The 18,183-nt window shown below is 42.9% G+C and overlaps 1 protein-coding gene across 2 annotated transcripts in view; it reads left to right on the top strand.

Moving 5' to 3' along the window:
• Window positions 1–18,183, top strand: part of LOC144798873 (dnaJ homolog subfamily A member 1-like) — a 126,695-nt gene that overhangs the window by 86,008 nt on the left and 22,504 nt on the right. For both annotated transcript variants that reach the window (XM_078669964.1, XM_078669963.1), the window contains exon 6: window positions 916–1,146. In XM_078669964.1, the coding sequence (XP_078526090.1) occupies window positions 916–1,146 (231 nt within the window). The remainder of the gene's footprint in view (window positions 1–915; window positions 1,147–18,183) is intronic.

The raw sequence follows: 18,183 nt of genomic DNA on the forward strand, positions 1-18,183 counted from the left end.
CCTCCCCTGGGAAAGCTCAGCCTTATTGTTCAATGATGTTGCTGTTCACAACGGCTACGAAAATCTGAGGCTCTGAGGCTCTCTCAGGAAGGTTCTATGGGGTGAGGCTGCTCTGATTGGCTATTGCAAGAATTTGGTCTCTTTTACAAAAAGAGGTGGATAAGCTACAAAATGAGATGAGGCCTAGGCCTATTTTTTCACTTTGTGCTTACTGCTATGGTATTTTTTATTTACCGAGGCTCCCATTCCGACGACGGGGAATGATACAAAGCATGGGAATCTATGAAAGTTACCAATACTGGGGAACCAAAGTTACAGGTAAGTAACTTGTTTTCTTCTTTGCATGTAGTGCTGTAGAATCACATGCACCCATCTCTTCCGCAGACGCAAGTGCAGGCCTGTATTTACTTTTATGTTTACCTTTGTTCACATTAGTTGCATGGACATCACATTACTGAGACACTAACTCCTTTCTCGCCCACCTGCGGCAAAACATTCTAACACTGGAGTTGATGCCCATGGCAGTATAACCGAAGGAAGAGTCCTACAGCCTTGTGACTTGTAAAACCTCTTCAAATAAAAACAACTTTGAATCATCCGAGCCCAACACTAGATGGTGGACTTATTTTAAGTATGTGAATCTACAGCACTACATGCCAAGAACAGATACTTACCGGGTAAGTAACCATCAATTTGCAGCTTATTAGTTTAAGTTAAAATAGTAAGACAATCTCTTTACTTCCAAGGCTCGCTAGAAGATTAGAGATGTTTCTCTCTGCTGGATGATCACTGAATGCATATTCAACATATCTTTGTAACATACAGTACCATAATCTATATGTTTAAAATTCTCTGTATTTCCTATTGAACATCTCATTCATTTGAAATGGTGATGTTTCTAATGTATTTCCGCAGGTATGAGGGATGGGCAGAAGATCACATTTCATGCAGAAGGGGATCAAGTGCCAGGACTGGATGCAGGAGATATTGTTATCACCTTAGAACAAAAGGAGCACCTTGTGTTTAAGAGGCAGGGCCATGATCTGATCATGCGGATGGAGATAGATTTGGTAGATTCCTTGTGCGGCTGCAGACAAAGTATCCGAACTTTAGACAACCGGTCTCTACTCATCACCTCTCGACAAGGTAAAAGGGCATTGGGCAAGCAACCAATTCATTATACTGCAGCACGACAAATCACATCTTAGCAAGATAAGGAGGGGATAGTGTATTTTGACCCTGCACATAGGTGCCCTTGTGGACACCCATTACTATGACGATGAACAAAGAATCCGGAAATGCAAAAACTAGAATCCTAGTCTTATTAGAACGTGATTTTTAAGTCCAAATGCCTAAGAGATTGCAATGGATGGAACAATAATTTACATTTGCACTGTAGCCATACAAGGGCAATTGATAATTAATAACTTTAAGATATTGGATTATTAGTTGAGGTGTGCAAGTACCCACCTCAAGTAATGATCAAAATCCTTAGCAAAGTGTGCCCTCCGTTACTAAATTCTACTGAGCTGAACACCCTGGTAGCTAGACTGACTCGCCTTGGGGAAATGTGTAAAGTATTTGTGACGTACCAAAACAGTAATTACATTGTAATGCAATACAATTGAAAAACCATCTGTAACCAATTAGAAAACAGTAAAATGTAATAAACAAATGACAAATACAAGGGTAACTAGAGCTAGGAATTCTAAGTACAAATACAGCCATGAAACACGCATTGCCAGTGATAGTCAATGGTTGCAATGGAAGACAGGTTGAATACACAAAGCAGGTTCGTCCTGGTCATAGACCTTACCTTTTGACTCCAGTCCTTTAAGTCATAGTCCACCCTAAGAGTACACTTCTGAATCCCACAGACCTCATGGAGGCACTTAAAGACTTAGACAGACTTAGACAGGCACTTAAAGACTTACCCCCAGATTCATCATGGTCATGTTTTGCGAGTCCTTAATAGCGATTTTTAAGGAATCGCTATTAAAGACTCAAAACGGGATTCATGTAGAAATCGCAATATTTTTTGCGATTTCTACTGCTTCCTTATTTGCGATTCGCTAATTGCTAATCGCAAATAAGGAATAGCTTTCCCATTCATTCCTATGGGCCTAAATGCCCATAGGAATGAATGGGGAGTCGTTCCTTATTTGCGATTCGCAATTTGCGAATCGCAAATAAGGAAGCGATTTCAAGAGTGCCAGGGTGTCCAAAGGACACCCTGTAGCACCCCTGAAATGGTAATGGCCCAAGGAAAGCCAGAGCACCATGCAATATAATTTTGGAAAATAAACGTGTTGAACTAGCAGATATTTTTTGTTACTTAGGGGTCCATATGGATAGACGAGGTAATTGGAAACCTGCAGTCAAAGCGAGAGCTTTAGCGTTCACTAAAGCAACAGGAGCACTTTTAAATTTTGCTAAGAAGATAGGTTCAAGGCCACCCAGGGAGCTTCTTCAAATTTATAAATCTAAATGCGTCTCCATTGGCACCTGTGGTGCAGGGTTATGGGGGACGCAGTCCCTGGAAACTATTCAACGAATAGAGAATAAATTCTTAAGGTATGTCCTGGCAATGCCTTCCAGCACATCAACATGCGTACTTCATGCTGAGCTTGCCATACAACATATCTCAGATACCATTAAGATGGCACCAATTTTATTGTGGCATAACATCTGGACTAATATTGAATAGAACTGTAATAGAGGACTGTTTGCTATGTAATGGGGTAAAACACATTACTTGGCTCACCTATATTAAGAACTCTTTCTCTGACATTGGTCATCCAGAATAGTTCTCTAATCCAGCCACAATGGACTTTGTTTCCAGATCCATCCTAAAAAGAACTTTGGTGGAGCACTTTGAATCGATCAGATGGAAAAGTCAAAGGTCCAAGATATCAGTCATAAATCACGATGAAGTGACATTGTATAGAAACATCCAGCTGTATCTTGTTGTCGATCAACCCTTTTTCTATCGTAGAATTTTAACATCTTTCCGATTTGAATTTTTTTTTTAATGTATAACTCTCCCAAGATGTAACGATTGGTCCAAGGATAAACTTATCTGTCCCTGTGATGAGATATCAATTCAATCCAACATCCATTGCACTTTATATTGCACTTTATATTTGCACCCAAGGCGTCAAATACTAAGGCCTCTTTTGCTAACATGGGGTATAAAAAAATCGAGAGAGGCTTATAACAAATTACGGTCTTTGGAAGATCACTACACAATTAATACTGTAATCATGTACTTAAGAGCAATAATGAAAAAAGATGGACCATTACATTTGAATAAGTACGGACCATTAAATTTGAATAAGTTTTGTATCCCTAATGAATTAATGCTATGCTCTTGCCACGTCCAACTTATTTGCCTTCTTTGAATGCTTAGTGTTACTTGTTTTAAAATATTGTGAATATGGATTTTAATATTGGTTTTTCGTGTTTTTTTTATATAATGTAACCATAATGAATTTTAACGATTGTGATGGTACTGTATGCTTTTATAACCTGTTTTTACTGTTCGAATAAAGTTTTTGAACTTGGTAATGTACGCTGATGTTGCGCACACACATGTCCAAAGGACATGTGTGTCTGTAACATACAACTTAGAAAAATGCATTGAAGTGCATTTTTCTAAGTTTTCGCTATTTACCACGTAGTGAGATTTCGCGGTAAATAGCGGCCCCAGATTGCGAAATCGCAAATTTAAAATGGTTCATGAATTGCATTTAAGGAATCTCAAATTGAGATTCCTTAAATGCAATTATTCGCAATTTAGCGATTTCTTAAAATGCGATTTTTGCATTTGGGATGATGAATCCCAAATGCAAAAATGGTGCTCGCAAAGGGCCAGATTCTCAGATTCTGGCCCTTTGCGAGCCGTTTTGGGCTTGATGAATCTGGCTGTTAGACCACTGATCTCTGACGCAAGCTATTGGATTAGAATGATCCCTGGGGACGACCTACGAGGGATGTGGAATTCTTATAGACGGACACCCAGGACGTATTGTTTGGGGTCAAGGGCAACAAGTTTTCATATGCATTTTGTCCTTGGGACAAGTAAACCCAACCCCCTGCAGCACAAACCCTTTGGCTGTCAGTTTGCAGTACCACATTATAGATCAGGGAAGGGCACTGGTAGCAGTTAAGGTAATGTTTTTGTCCATATGCTAATGCTGTCCAAACTTGTATTTATGGTTCATTAATTGAAAGCCTTTATTATTAGGGTGAGCGCTCTAAGTAACTGTTGTAAGCTCCAACTGCCCTACTGACAGTGGTTCCAGTATAAAAATGTGTACACACGTTTTCAAAGTTTAGCAATATGATGCTATGTATAATGCTGCCAGAATGCTCTCTGTTTGAATTCGAATATTTGCAGAAGATTGAAAGCAAGATTAATGATTCTTTGCTTTCAAAATAAAATGTTGTTAAAAAAAATGAAAGCAGGAAAAAACATTTCTCTAAACTACTGTAAAATTTCAGGTACCATTTCTTTGCAGCATCATTTAGTAACATGTGTTGATGCATGCTAGTATTACCCTAAAATATTCGTAATGAAAAAATCAGTGTAACCAGTTTCAATAAGATGGTGGAATACGAAAATAAACAAGCCTTGGCAAAGCCAGTAGGTTTGAAATTGGTAAAAAAAAAAAGTCCACATTTGTAAAGCGCACAATCACCCGTAAGGGTCTCTGGGCGCTGGGGGGCCGTCGGGAATATTAAGCGAGCTATTGCCCAGAGTCACATGGTGGTCAGCTTCTTAGTTTTGTCAATGTTTGAATTGTTTTGGCATGTTTTTTAAAAACCCTTATGGGTGTGGGAGCAGCCCGGCCCTCACCATTGGCAAAAGCGAAAATAGTTTTTGGTCTCAAAAGCACACACTGCCACAGTAGTTACTGGTACTGAACAAAACTACTTAATGTGCCGATATGTTCCTTGTGAAAGAGCAGAATACTGTCACTCACAGTGAAGCCAGCCGATACACACAGAGCAAGAGAGAATTTTATTAAACGTAAAAGTTCATGGTCAACACCAGACCAAATTAGGGGTACACTTATTAAAGGAAGTCTTAAAAGTGCACCCATGGTGTATGTCCTTGCATTAAGTGCAACTATGTGACTTTAGTGAATTCCCAAGAATTTACAAAAGTAGGATAAGAAATAAAACTCCTAGAAAATATTTGTGAACTGCATTTTAGCATGAGCAAATGTGCATGTGTTGATTTGCTCATGCAAAAATCTGAGTGTTTACAAGTTCACTTTACCTCCAACCACTTTTTCCCACTGCATATGCCATTGTCAGGAGTAAATTTCTAACATTTCTCCGTATGAGAAAAGATTAGAGTAGAGTTGTTGAAAACCCTTAAAACATGCAAGTTAGTAGGTTTGCACAGACTCTAAAGGGCAATCTAACCCTGGAACTATTGCTTACCACTACCTTTTAGCCCCAGTATGTAGATCTGCGGAAACGTGGCAACATAAGGGGATTTCAAGTATTCAAACACTACTGTGGTATGAGCCCTGGCATAATCGGAGGCCAAATCAGAGCTCTTATATAACGAGATTGCTGTCATAATTTCTCGCAGCACTACATGGCTTCAAAGGGACTAGTGGATTTTGTTACAGGACAGGGCGGGGGGGGGGGCTAAACAAAGGGTGCAGGCCTGGATGTTCACTACATCTGCTTGTTACCAGGGTAGGCCTCTTTGCAGTTAATCAAGTGATTTTGCCCATCGCTCATGCCATCCTGTCAACAGCACCTCCCAACACTCAAGGCCTTCTCGTCCCTTTCCTGGGAGCAAGTACATACCTTTTCTCCAGTATTAAGGGTGTCTTTCATAGATTCACATGCTTGAATATTCCCCGTCGTCGAAGTGGGAGTCCCACGGTAAATAAAATAGCAATAAATGCTAAATATATATATATATGTATACATAAACATAATACCAGAAAAGAAAGGAAATACACTGAAATCCTCTAAAAACCATTCCTACGTAGGAATGCAAGGCAAAGAGAAAAAAACATTTGTAACACAGTGTCATTATGTTAGTCCAAACTGCAGCCAATCAGGCGCCAGCACCCTCTAGAACTTTCTCCTCAGAAGCTCAAGCCCTCAGATTTTCTACCGCACGTCGTGTGAAGGGAGTCTCCCTGAGCTCTGCTCAGTTTTCTTCTCTAAATCTCTACTTCCAGCAATTTCTTCAGCATGTCAAGTAAGTAGTCTTTATTTAGACCCTGCTCTTCTTGTGGGAAGCTGCGCCTTTTTGAGAAGGACCTCCACCAGAAGTGTATTTATTGTTTATATCCTGATCATGTGGCTGCCAACTGCAAGTACTGTAGAACTTTTTCTACTAAAACTTTGAAGGACAGGGAAGGCCGTCTTCTCCTTTGGCTGCAGCGTCTTAAGGACAAGGACTCTGTGGTGTCCGACGCAGAAAGTTTACATTCTGGTTTCTGTTCAGCAGCCTCAAAACGTGGTAGTGTTCATGAGGTTCCTTCACCTTTCCTCAAGAAACCTAAATTGGCTTTGCCTGTGGCTCCTGTGATGTCTTCTGCCACTCCTACCACCTCTACGCCCACGAGACCTGGCTCTCAGGCGTCTGTGGCTACCTCTCTAGATGTTTTCACACATCTTCAAGTTCCACCGTCGACGGGAGCGTCGACGAGTGCTCCGACGACAGCAGCATTGCCTGCATTTTCGACGACTACGCTGACTACCACATCAGCATTTTCATCGTCGACGACGGTTTCGTGGACAGCCTCGACGTCGACGAGGGTTTCATCGTTGTCTACACCTGTCCCGTCGACAATCCCCTTCTCGTCGACGAAGAAAAGTGAGTCCCCCTCGACGAAAGGCCCGAAGACATCGTCGTCGATTAAAGCCTCGTCGACGAAGCCACCGTCGACCAAGATCTTGTCGACGAAGAAGATCTCGTCGACGAAGACAGGCCCGTCGACAAAGACATGCCCGTCGACGAAGACTCAGTCTACGGAGTCGATACCAGCATCGACGCCCCCGTCGACAACTACAGCTCCAGTGGATCGCCCGTCGACGGTGTTACAGTCGACGACCACTCCGTCGACGAAGATTTCTTCAAAATTACTATTGCCAAAATCGGCCTCGTCGACCCTACCGACGACGGCTCCGTCGACGGCAGAACCAAATTTGTTTGCGTCATTACCGTTAGTGCCATTGAAGACTGCCAAATCTTCACACCCTCGCACTACGGTGCCCTGTCAACAGATCTCTCATCCAGAGCCTCAACCACCATCTCCAATGTTTGCAACTAGTACGGAGCATGACACTGATTCGGAGCAGGAAGAGAACACGTTTGGGGCAGCACGTAGTCTCTCTGACTTGATAATTAAATGTCAAGACACAGATTCTGATGATGGTAATGGCCCAGAATTTCAACAAGAAGAACAGTTCACTCAAGCTCCTGTGGCTACCATTCCTTTGGCCTTGTTATCTAATCTCCAACATATGCTGGACGATTATAATCGCCGATTTCCTGCAACGCCGCAAACTACACCTGCGCTGTCTCCCGCTCCTGTGGCTCTACCTCCACCTGCATTGCCGTCTATTGTACCACCTGCACCTTCTCAGGTTCATCGGTCTATAAGCATCCATACCACTATATACCCGCAGGATGCGGATGAGGAGGAGGAGGCGGATGCGGAACGTGAGGAAGGTGAAGTCCCTGACAACACGGATGATGAGGCAGGCGACCAGGATATGGCCGAATGGGATGATTATCGGGCGCAGACGCCCTCTCCTCAACCTGGTACCTCGAGTGAGTCTCCACCAGTAGATATCGCCAGATTTCCATCTTTTAATGGATAAAGCGGCTCAACGTTTCAAACTCCCCCGTTCCCAACGTGAGGAGGATTGTTTTCTATATGATTTTAAGGACAAACCTTTCAAGCAGGTGCACACAATCCCTATCATTGAATTTGTATGGAAAGAGGGTATTAAACTGTTGAATGCTCCGAACTCCTTACCTGCTCAAATTCCGCGCCTTGAGAAAAAGTACAAGGCCCCTACAGGTTCTCCAGCTTGCCTGATTTCTCATCCCAAACCGGATTCTGTCGTGACTCAGGCAGCACAACGTAGAGCACGTAATCCGGCGTCCCAAATCACAGCCCCTCCGGATAGAGAGGGTCGACGCTTGGATGCAATTGGCCGCAAGTTCTCGGCCATGGCCTCCACATCTGTCCGAGCAGCTAATGCTTTGGCCATTTTGGGTCGTTATGACCGGCAGATGTGGTCAGACATTGCAGATTACATGGCACTCATCCCTGAGGCTTCCAAGGCTGATGCACAGCAGATTCTCCGCGATGGACAAAGAGCAGCGGAAGAAATCATCGATTGTGCAGTGGATATTGCAAATACAGGTTTCCGCCTCCTGGCAAGTGCGGCTGCACTTCGACGTCAAGGTTGGCTAAAGTCCACCTCCTTCCGGCAGGAAGTCCAAGCCCGAATACTGGATATGCCATACGATGGAGAATCGTTATTCGGATCCCATATTGATGATGCCCTTGAATCCATCAAGAAGGACACCGATACGGCGAAGTCCTTAGGCACGCTACAATTTCGTAAGCAGTCCTTTCGAGGTGCGCGCGGACGTGGCACTTCCAACTTTCAGGGTGGTCAGCAATACCGTTCATACAATCAGAGCGGCCAACGTTACACGCCCAATCAACAGTCTCGCCAACATCCCGCCAAAACATTCAGAGGAAAGTCGTCCTATCGTGGCGCAAATCAGAAACGCCAATGACTTTTGCCACTCTCAACGTGTTGGAGGACGAATCTCTGTTTTATTCCCAGTGGTCCTCGATCACCTCGGACCGCTGGGTTTTGGACATTGTCAAACGGGGGCATACCCTGGAGTTCAGAGATTCCTCCTTTCACCCCACCTCGTGGCCCACCTCCTCCACATCTCGAGGAGCTTTACCATCAGGTCCGTCTTCTTGTGTTAAAAGGAGCAGTCGAAGTGGTCCCAAAACATCTAAGAGGGAAGGGTTTTTACTCTAGTTTTTTCCTCATACTCAAGAAGAACGGAGATTGGCGACCCATTCTGAATCTGAGGGCTCTCAACCAGTTCCTAAAGTCTCAATCATTCCGTATGCTGACGCTACTGGAGGTCCTGCGTCTTCTGTCCAGCGAGGATTTTATGACCACCATAGATCTTCAAGACGCTTACTTTCACGTCCCCATCCTCGCACAACATCGCCAGAGAGGAAGATGGCGGCCGAGTAGGACGCTCGGTCGGAGCGCTCCTCAAACTAAGAGACCTGGAGCCAGACAGCATGTAGCGAGGTTTAAACGGTGCCAGCAATACGCATGGTTTTTCCGCAAAACTAGTCAAGCAGCGGATCTGAAGTCTGAAAATGCGGGTGATATAATTATACTGCTCTGTGTGAATACGAGCGTGAATACGAGCAGACACTCACGAGTGAACACTGGAGGAAAAAAACGATTAACGCAGCTAGACCGGGATGGTCTATCACTCACCTTTTGAAGTTTTCCCAGTGCAAGGAGGGTCCGGCGAGTGTGGCGCGCAGGCTTCGGCGGCTGCTTTGGAGTGCAGCGCGGGCTTCCCCGGAGTCTGGGCGGAGGCAGGAAGAGCAAGAGCGGCCCACAGGAGAGTGACTGGAAGGCTCGGTTTCCTCTTCCGGGGGATTAGCGGAGGCAGCAGCAGTAACGGCGGAGGGCTGTGGTGCCCCTTTCCAGCTCATATTACGACCAGGGAGAAAACCCCTCTCGAGCTTAAAATTCAAAGAAAACAAACAGGCGAAAGACAGTGTGTATGTTCGGGGGCTTAAGGTAAGAGACTCAGCGCTATCAAATAGAGCGAAGCAACACATGAGTGAAATACTATCAGAGGAGGGGGGAGCAAGCGAAAATATTGATGCAATCAGGGAGGATAAAAACAAAGATCAAAACAAAATTATAGACTTGCATCAAAAGAGTGAGGAACTACAAAATCCAGCCAAACAGAGCGGTAAAGAAAAAAAGAAATATTTGACAACTGTGGTCTCAAGTTATAGCCTCAGGAACAAGAACTTCCTTAGACAAGAACAATACCCCAAGAATATCACCCCTAAGGAGGTAAATCGTAAGAAAATAAAAAAAACACTCCCTGAGCCCCAAAAAAAAAAAAAAGATAAGGGGAAATTACTTGGAGATAAATCAGTCTCAACTCCAAAAATAAAAATTACACCCTCATTGAGAACCTTCTTTAAGGTACAGAAGCAACAAGCACACAACAAAAAGCAAGACAACATATCTACTAATACCCCCTCCAAAACAACAGACAAAATTGATTTAGAAACAAAACAAGCCGAAAAACAAATTGAAGAACCCAGAACCCTCTGCTCCCCCCGAGATATGGAGGAAATAGCCCCAATAACCGGCACAGTAGTCCTAACAACAGACGAAATAGAAGATTTAGAAGAGTGGGAAACCCCTAAGGAAAGACATGGAGAAGCAGAAGAGTCAGGAAACCGAGAGGGCGGAAAAAACAGAAGCTAAAAGCACTACTGATGAGCTTTTGGAGAAAATATGGATCGAAATGAGAGAAAAATTTGCCATATCCGAAGCAAAACAGGATAAGATCCAAGAAGTCTGTGAACAATTGGACTATAAATTAAATGCTCTAGGAGAGAGGGTTACTGCTGTGGAGGGTGAAGTAAACAGACTAAACAGCAGGGTGGAAAGCAATAGGAAAGAGCTAAACACATTGAGACAATAGGGGAAACATATGAGCGAGAAACTGGAATCTCTCGAAAATCAAGCAAGGAAAAACAATATAAGAGTTTTAAATGTTCCAGAAAATGAGGAAGGTACCGATATAAAGAAATTTATTGTAAATCTCTTGGTGGAATACTTCCCATGGAGCGACGCAGAAACTCTTGAACAGGACATAGAGAGTCCACAGAGACCCGTTTGGAAGAGCCAAGGAGAGAAAAACACCCAGAAAAATTCTTATAAATTTCAAGACGTATACATTAAAAGAGAAGATTCTTGGTGAGGCTCTGAAGAAAGGAAATTTAAGTAAAGGCTCATGGTCCTTCAGAATTAGATCTGATATGTCCAAAGCATCACAGGACAGGCAATGGGAGTTGGGAAAACTCATGCCAGAGTTACAAACATTAGGGGCTACTGTACAAATGAAATTTCCGCCCTCCCTTCGAATCATGTGGCGCAACAAGATGAGAAATATCAGAGACCCGGAAGAAGTGAAAAATCTGCTCACCTTAATGAGGGACAGTGTCCGGATGGAAAATCCTACAAGTTGATAAAACAGCTAAGATCAAGAAATTATAAAATACAACAATTATTCGTAAATATTCGCGACTAGGTGATGGCGCAGAGTATTAAAAAGTTACTCCAGGTCTAGATTGAGGAGCCCAAAGGGGCCAAGACGAAAGCCCCAAGAAAAGAAAAAGGAGGCTTCCTCGGGGAGGGTAAGAACGAAACACAAAATCAAAAAAGTTAATTAAAAAAAAAACTCACAAAAAGAAAAAATGGGTGGGGAGCAAAATGGGGGAAAAAAACAAAAAATTATCCTCAGAACTGAGAAAAAATGGAAAAAAATGGGACACCAACATTTCACTATCCAAGCCACTAAAATCGATAATCAAAAGCTGAAGTTAAAAGCTTTTAAAAAAAAAAAATAATAATAATCTAATGGGGGACACCAGCAGAAGCGTTAAACTATTATGCTGGAATGTTAATGGCATGAGAACGAGAAGTAGGAGGAATAAAATACTGGAATACCTTAAAGCATCTGAAAGTGAAATAATGATTCTACAGGAGACACACCTACTGAAAGAGGAGTGGGATCAGATCATGAAAAACCAAGGATGAGTGGATATGCATATTTGCACAAACCAAGGATGCAACATCAAAGGAGTAGCCATAGTTTTTAAAAAATCCCTAAACGCGACCATGGAATCATCAGAGGTCGACAGTAAAGGTAGGTGGGCAATAGCAAGAATAAAAGTAGGGAATTCCGCTTTTACAATAGCAGGATACTATGGCCCCAACCTTGATGACCCTGAACCTTTACAGAAACTGTACACGCAACTGCTACTAGCCAATACTCCAATAATTCTAGGAGGAGACTTCAACCTCATATTAGACCCAAAAACTGATAGATCACCCCCAGGAAGAAACTCCAATTTACCTAATCTGCCAAAAATGAGAGAGTGGATCGGGTTTTATAAGAGAGATTTAGAGCTTGTAGATATATGGAAAGAAAAAGGAGACAATAGCCAACCCTTCACATTATATAATAAAAAGCTAGGTCACAGATCTAGAATTGATTTCTTCTTAATAGAAAAAAGCCTCTCTGAAAGTGTAACAAACCTGAGCCACATTCCAGCCCACATATCAGACCACTCCGCCGTACAGTTAACACTACAAATCAAAGTATCTCACACATATAAAAGGTTTACGGTGGAAAGAGCCATGTTTTTGGATCAGGAAATTATACAAGCACTCAAAGAAGAAACTGAAAACTTTTTTGAAAACAATAAATCAGGAACATCAAAACAAATAGTATGGGATACGTATAAGGCCGTATTAAGGGGCAAGATACTTTACCTCGGATCACATAAATCAAAAAAAATGAAACCGGAAATAACAGACTTAGAAAAAATTATAAACACCCTAGACACTCAAATATTAGTGGAAAAAGATCCCGACAAGAAAGAAAGCTTGCTAAAAGATAGACAGAGGCAGAAGGACACCCTAAGTGATATTTTGGAAGAAAGAGTAAGAACAAAGTGGGAAGCAAGCAAGCTAGCAAACCATGAATATGGTGAGGGATGCGGAAAATGGCTTGCATGGAAACTAAAAACCGATGTAGTAAGAAACAAGATAAAAACCTTAAGGAAACAAGATCAAATAAGCCTGACTTCAGCGGAAGAAGAAATCCGAAACGAATTTAAAACCTTCTTCTCGGAACTGTATACTGAAGATGTCAACCCATCTAAGGAACAGATAGAGGAATACCTAAGGGATACGCCAATGTTAAAATTATCGGAAGAGGAGAAAAACGAACTAAATATGGAAATTTCACCAACAGAGGTTAAAAACATAATAAAAACACTGAAGAAAGGAAAAGCTGCAGGCCCAGACGCATTGCCAAATGAGTTGTACTTGTCACTACTGGAAACCCTGGTTCCACATATAACAGAGCTGATAAACTTATCTTTTAAACACAAAGAAAAGATGCCAGACACATGGAACGATGCAGTAATAACAATCATTTTAAAACCAGGTAAAGACCCCAAAAAATGTGAATCATATAGGCCGATATCTCTGCTCAACACAGATTATAAAATATTCCCTAAAATAATGGCTAAAAGATTGGGGAAGCTTACACCGAAAATCATACATCTAGACCAAAAGGGCTTCACAAAAGGAAGACAATTACATGAACTATCTCATGAACTTATTAGCGCTATAGACATAGCTGTGTCAAAACACATCCCTCTCACAATATTAACGGTCGATGCCGCAAAGGCATTCGATAGAGTAAACTGGGAATTTCTGAATAGTATAATGATTAAAAATAACCTAGGGGACTCCTTTCGACATGCAGTAGGAGAAATCTACAAAAACCCTAGATCAAAAATCCTGGTTAACGGCAACCTTACGAGTAATATCAAAATTGGCAGAGGCACTAGACAGGGGTGCCCACTCTCTCCCCTACTTTTTAATCTATACATAGAACCCTTGGCAAACAAACTTAGAAGCTGTAAGGAAATAACTCCATTCAAATATCAAGGCTGGGTAAAAAAGTTAGCACTATATGCAGACGATCTGATGCTATTTACTGACAACTATATAAAATCTATACCAGCTATCGAAGAAATTATAAGTAACTTTGGACAAGTGTCAGGATATTCGGTCAACCACACAAAAACAGAAATAATGACATGGAATACACGGCTAAACTGCCCCAACATAAAACAAGAGATAAAATACTTAGGCATCTTGGAAAATCAAGATTTAGACAAAATTGCACAAAACAATCTAAATAGTGTAGCCCGGGATGTAAGGAAATTACTTAAAATATGGGCTAGCCTACCTCTAAGTTTTATAGGAAGGTCTAATATTATAAAAATGACTATACTCCCAAAATATACCTTTTTGTTCAATAATATTCCATTGGAATTCAAGAAAGCCGCATTAAAAAAACTGCAGGGAGAGATCGCGAGTTTTATTTGGGCGTCCAAAGGAACCAGAATTTCGTGGACAAAATTAAGGAGGACAAAAGAGAAAGGAGGAATAGCAAGTCCAGACCTAACAGAATACTATAGAGCCTTTCAATTTAAAAACATACGATCTCTCCTAAAAATACACCAGTATTATCCGGAACACCTCAAAGCTATGACTGAATCGGAGGACCACTTTCTTTTTAAATTTGGTCACCAAAAATATTTCAAGAAAATCAAGTTAAAGACAATAAAGCAAGCGGTTAAACTTTGGATACAAATTAGAACAATCCTAAATATCCCTTATTACAGTACGATGGCACCGATATGGAACTCCCCCGGTACACCGGATTGCTTAAAAGACGCCATGGCCACCCCCTTAAAACTAAACAATATCAAATACTGGGGTCAACTTCTAAACGGGTCAACTTTAATCTCATGGGAAGAAATGCACAAGATCTCAAATGGTTCAATATCAAAATTTAAGTTTTACCAATTAAGCAGCTGGGCAAAGACAATACCAACACATGACAAGGATAGCAAAACTATAGAGAAAGAAATGATAAAAAATCTACCCATAAACAAGGAGATATCCAAGTGGTACTGGTCTTTAATAATGGAGGAAAATGAAAGTTCCCAGACGGCAGTTCAAATCTGGGGGAAAGACCCGATTACAGAAGATCTAACTAGTATATGGGAAGACTCAATAGAGAAATGTTGGTCAACATTAAAATCAGCGGCACTGAAAAAGAATCATCTTTATACTTTGCATAGAGCGTATTGGACACCAAAAAAACTTTCGAAATTAAAAAACGCAGGTATCAAAAAGTGCCCTAAATGTGGAGAAGAAAAGGCAGATGACGTCCATATGTTCTGGAGTTGCCCATCCTTAAGAACATTCTGGGAAGAAGTTGGTAAGACGTTAAATTCGATATTTCAGAAACACCTAAAAGTAAGTACAACCCTTATTCTCTTTGGTATTGATAACACAACAGAGAATGTTAAATTAACGGTAATGGAAGTAAAGCTTCTTTTTGTATCAATGGTGATCGCTAGAAGAGAGATCTGCATTAAGTGGATTGGCCCATCCCCTCCGACACATGGAGAGTGGATGAACTCAGCTATTAAGATAAATAAACTAGATAAAAGGGGAAAAACTAGCAAGAGGTTTGAATATTGGGAGATTATGGAAAAATATCTGACCTCTGAATAACACACCGTCCTATGATTAAAGCGAAAGCATAATATGGTTAAATGAGTATGATACTCGTAGAGTAGCCAAGGTGGCTAGCTCCCCTCCTCTTGATTACAGATATGTTTATATGTAAATGGAAAAAGGAACTCCTCTGACTGAGCAAGATAAGGGAAAACTCCCCAGACAAGAGAGAACATGGGGCAGTGACGGTACAGAATCTTGAGAGGCAGAATCCAAATTTTTTCCATACACAAAGTTTTTTCGCAATATGAGGATTAAAATAAATAAAAAATAAAAAAAATCGCCAGTACCTACGTTTCACAGTGGGAACCATGCATTTTCAGTTCAAAGTTCTACCCTTCGGACTGCGTTCAGCTCCTCGTGTGTGCACGAAGGTACTGGCCCCGGTGGTGGCTCACCTGCGTCTACAAGGAGTACAGATCTTTCCTTATTTAGACGATTGCCTTCTCAAGTCTCCATGCCACCATCAACTGAGTCGGGACACGCACCTTTGCCAACAGGTGTTTCAGTCTCTGGGGTTGACCATCAATGTCGAGAAGTCAGTTTGCACCCCTGCAGACCAGGTCCTTCCTGGGAGCGATCCTAGACACGTAGCTCTCAAAAGCATTTGTCTCTCACGAGCGACGTCTAAAGATACTTCGTCTGGTCGCACTCATTCGGCGAAAACAGTTCATTTCTGTTTGGACGTTAAAGTCATTCTTGGGAATGGCTTCGTCATGTATCGCACTGATCCCAAATTGCAGGTTGCGCACCCGTCCTATTCAGGAAGAACTGGACTTACAGTGGCGTCAGATCTCCGGGTCCTTCAACGACCTAGTTGCCGTCACAGCCCGTATGAAGATGAGCCTGTGTTGGTGGGCACAGCCCGCGAATCTGAAACTAGGTGTGTCCTTCCTCGATCACATTCCGGACCTGACGCTGACGACGGCCGCCTCCCTGGAGGGGTGGGGCGCTCATGTCCAGGGCCTCTCCATCAAGGGCAAGTGGTCGCCGACGCAGCGCACGTGGCATATCAACAGGCTAGAATTGATGGCGATCTTTCTAGCTCTCAAGTCCTTCCTCCCAGTTGTTCACGGGGAATCAGTGCTCATCCAAACGGACAACACCACCAGTATGCACTACGTGAACAAACAGGGCGGAACCAGGTCTCCTCTTCTGTCCCGCTTGGCCCAGTCAATCTGGGATTGGGCTCTTCGTCATCGCATCACCTTGACGGCTGTCCACCTTCCGGGGGTGTCAAACCTTCTGGCAGACTCTTTGAGCAGATCCACGTCCTCAACACACGAATGGGAACTGCACCAACCGACTCTGGATCATGTGTTCCGCCAATGGGGTCACCCAGATCTGTATCTCTTTGCAACACCGGAGAATCGGAAATGCCCGTCTTATGCAAGTTGGCATCCCCACCCAGGAATGCCCTTTTGATCAACTGGCGCGATCTATTCGCTTACGCTTTTCCACCGCTCCCATTAATACAGCGAGTACTGTGGAAGATGCGGAGGCAACCGTGCCACATTCTGTTGATCGCACCTCGTTGGCCCAGACAGGCATGGTTTACAGAACTTCTTCTGATGTCCCAGTGCAAGCCCATTCCTCTACGTCCTCGTCCAGACCTCCTAACTATGGACAAGGGCCTAGTGTGTCATCCAGATCCCTCAACGCTTCAATTGTGGGCATGGAACCTGAGTACCTTGAGTTCGCGGACTTGAACATATCCCAGGAGTGCAGAGACATTCTAGCTCAAGCCAGAGCTCCGTCTACCATTAAGACTTACAAACTTAAATGGAAGCGGTTCTGTCATTGGTGCGTTTCAGCCAATATACATCCCATCCATTCCACTCCTGAACAGCTCCATCCAATCTTTATGAGCCTCGCTCAGTCAGGACTTTCTCATGCTACACTGAGAGTGTTCTTAGCTGCAATATCTCGTTTCCGACATGATGGCTCTTCATCCCTCTGTTCCTCACGAGTTATACGTCAATTTTTCAAAGGGCTTTTCCGCAAGTTTCCACCTGTGCGTCGCCCTCTGCCAGCTTGGCAGCTCAATGTAGTATTAGCTCAACTTATGAAGTCACCATTTGTGCCTATCCATAGGGCCGATATCAAATTCATCACCTGGAAGGTTGCACTTCTTCTGGCCTTGACCTTATCTCGTCGCGTGAGCGACCTTCACGCTTTTACAGTCAAGCCTCCTTATCTACAGTTCAAACCTAACGGAGTGGCACTGCGTACCAACCCTTCTTTCTTACCTAAAGTGCCTACGGATTTTCATTTGAATGAGCCTGTGTTCCTAAAGACTTTCTTTCCGGACCCTAAATCTCCGGCGGAGCAGCGCCTTCATTCGTTAGACATTAAGCGATGTCTTAAATTTTATATTGCAAGAACTGCTTTTTTCCGCAAGTCCGACCAATTATTCATTGCATACGGACGACTGCGCAGAGGTCATCCAGTTTCCAAGCCGACAATTGCCAGGTGGCTTTCCTCAGCCACTGCCTTCTGCCACCAACAAGCGGGCAGACCATTGCAATCTTCAGTGAGGGCTCATTCTACGAGGGCGATGTCTTCATCCACCGCCTTGTTTGCTGGTGTGCCACTTCATCAGATTTGCTGTGCAGCAACATGGTCCAGCAGGCACACCTTCACCAAACATTACTGTTTGGATGCCATCAATGAGGCGGATACCGCAGTGGGGCAGGCAGTGCTTCGCCATCTTTTTCA

Source organism: Lissotriton helveticus, chromosome 12 (genome assembly GCF_964261635.1).
Source record: "Lissotriton helveticus chromosome 12, aLisHel1.1, whole genome shotgun sequence".
NCBI classification, from domain to species: Eukaryota; Metazoa; Chordata; class Amphibia; order Caudata; family Salamandridae; genus Lissotriton; species Lissotriton helveticus.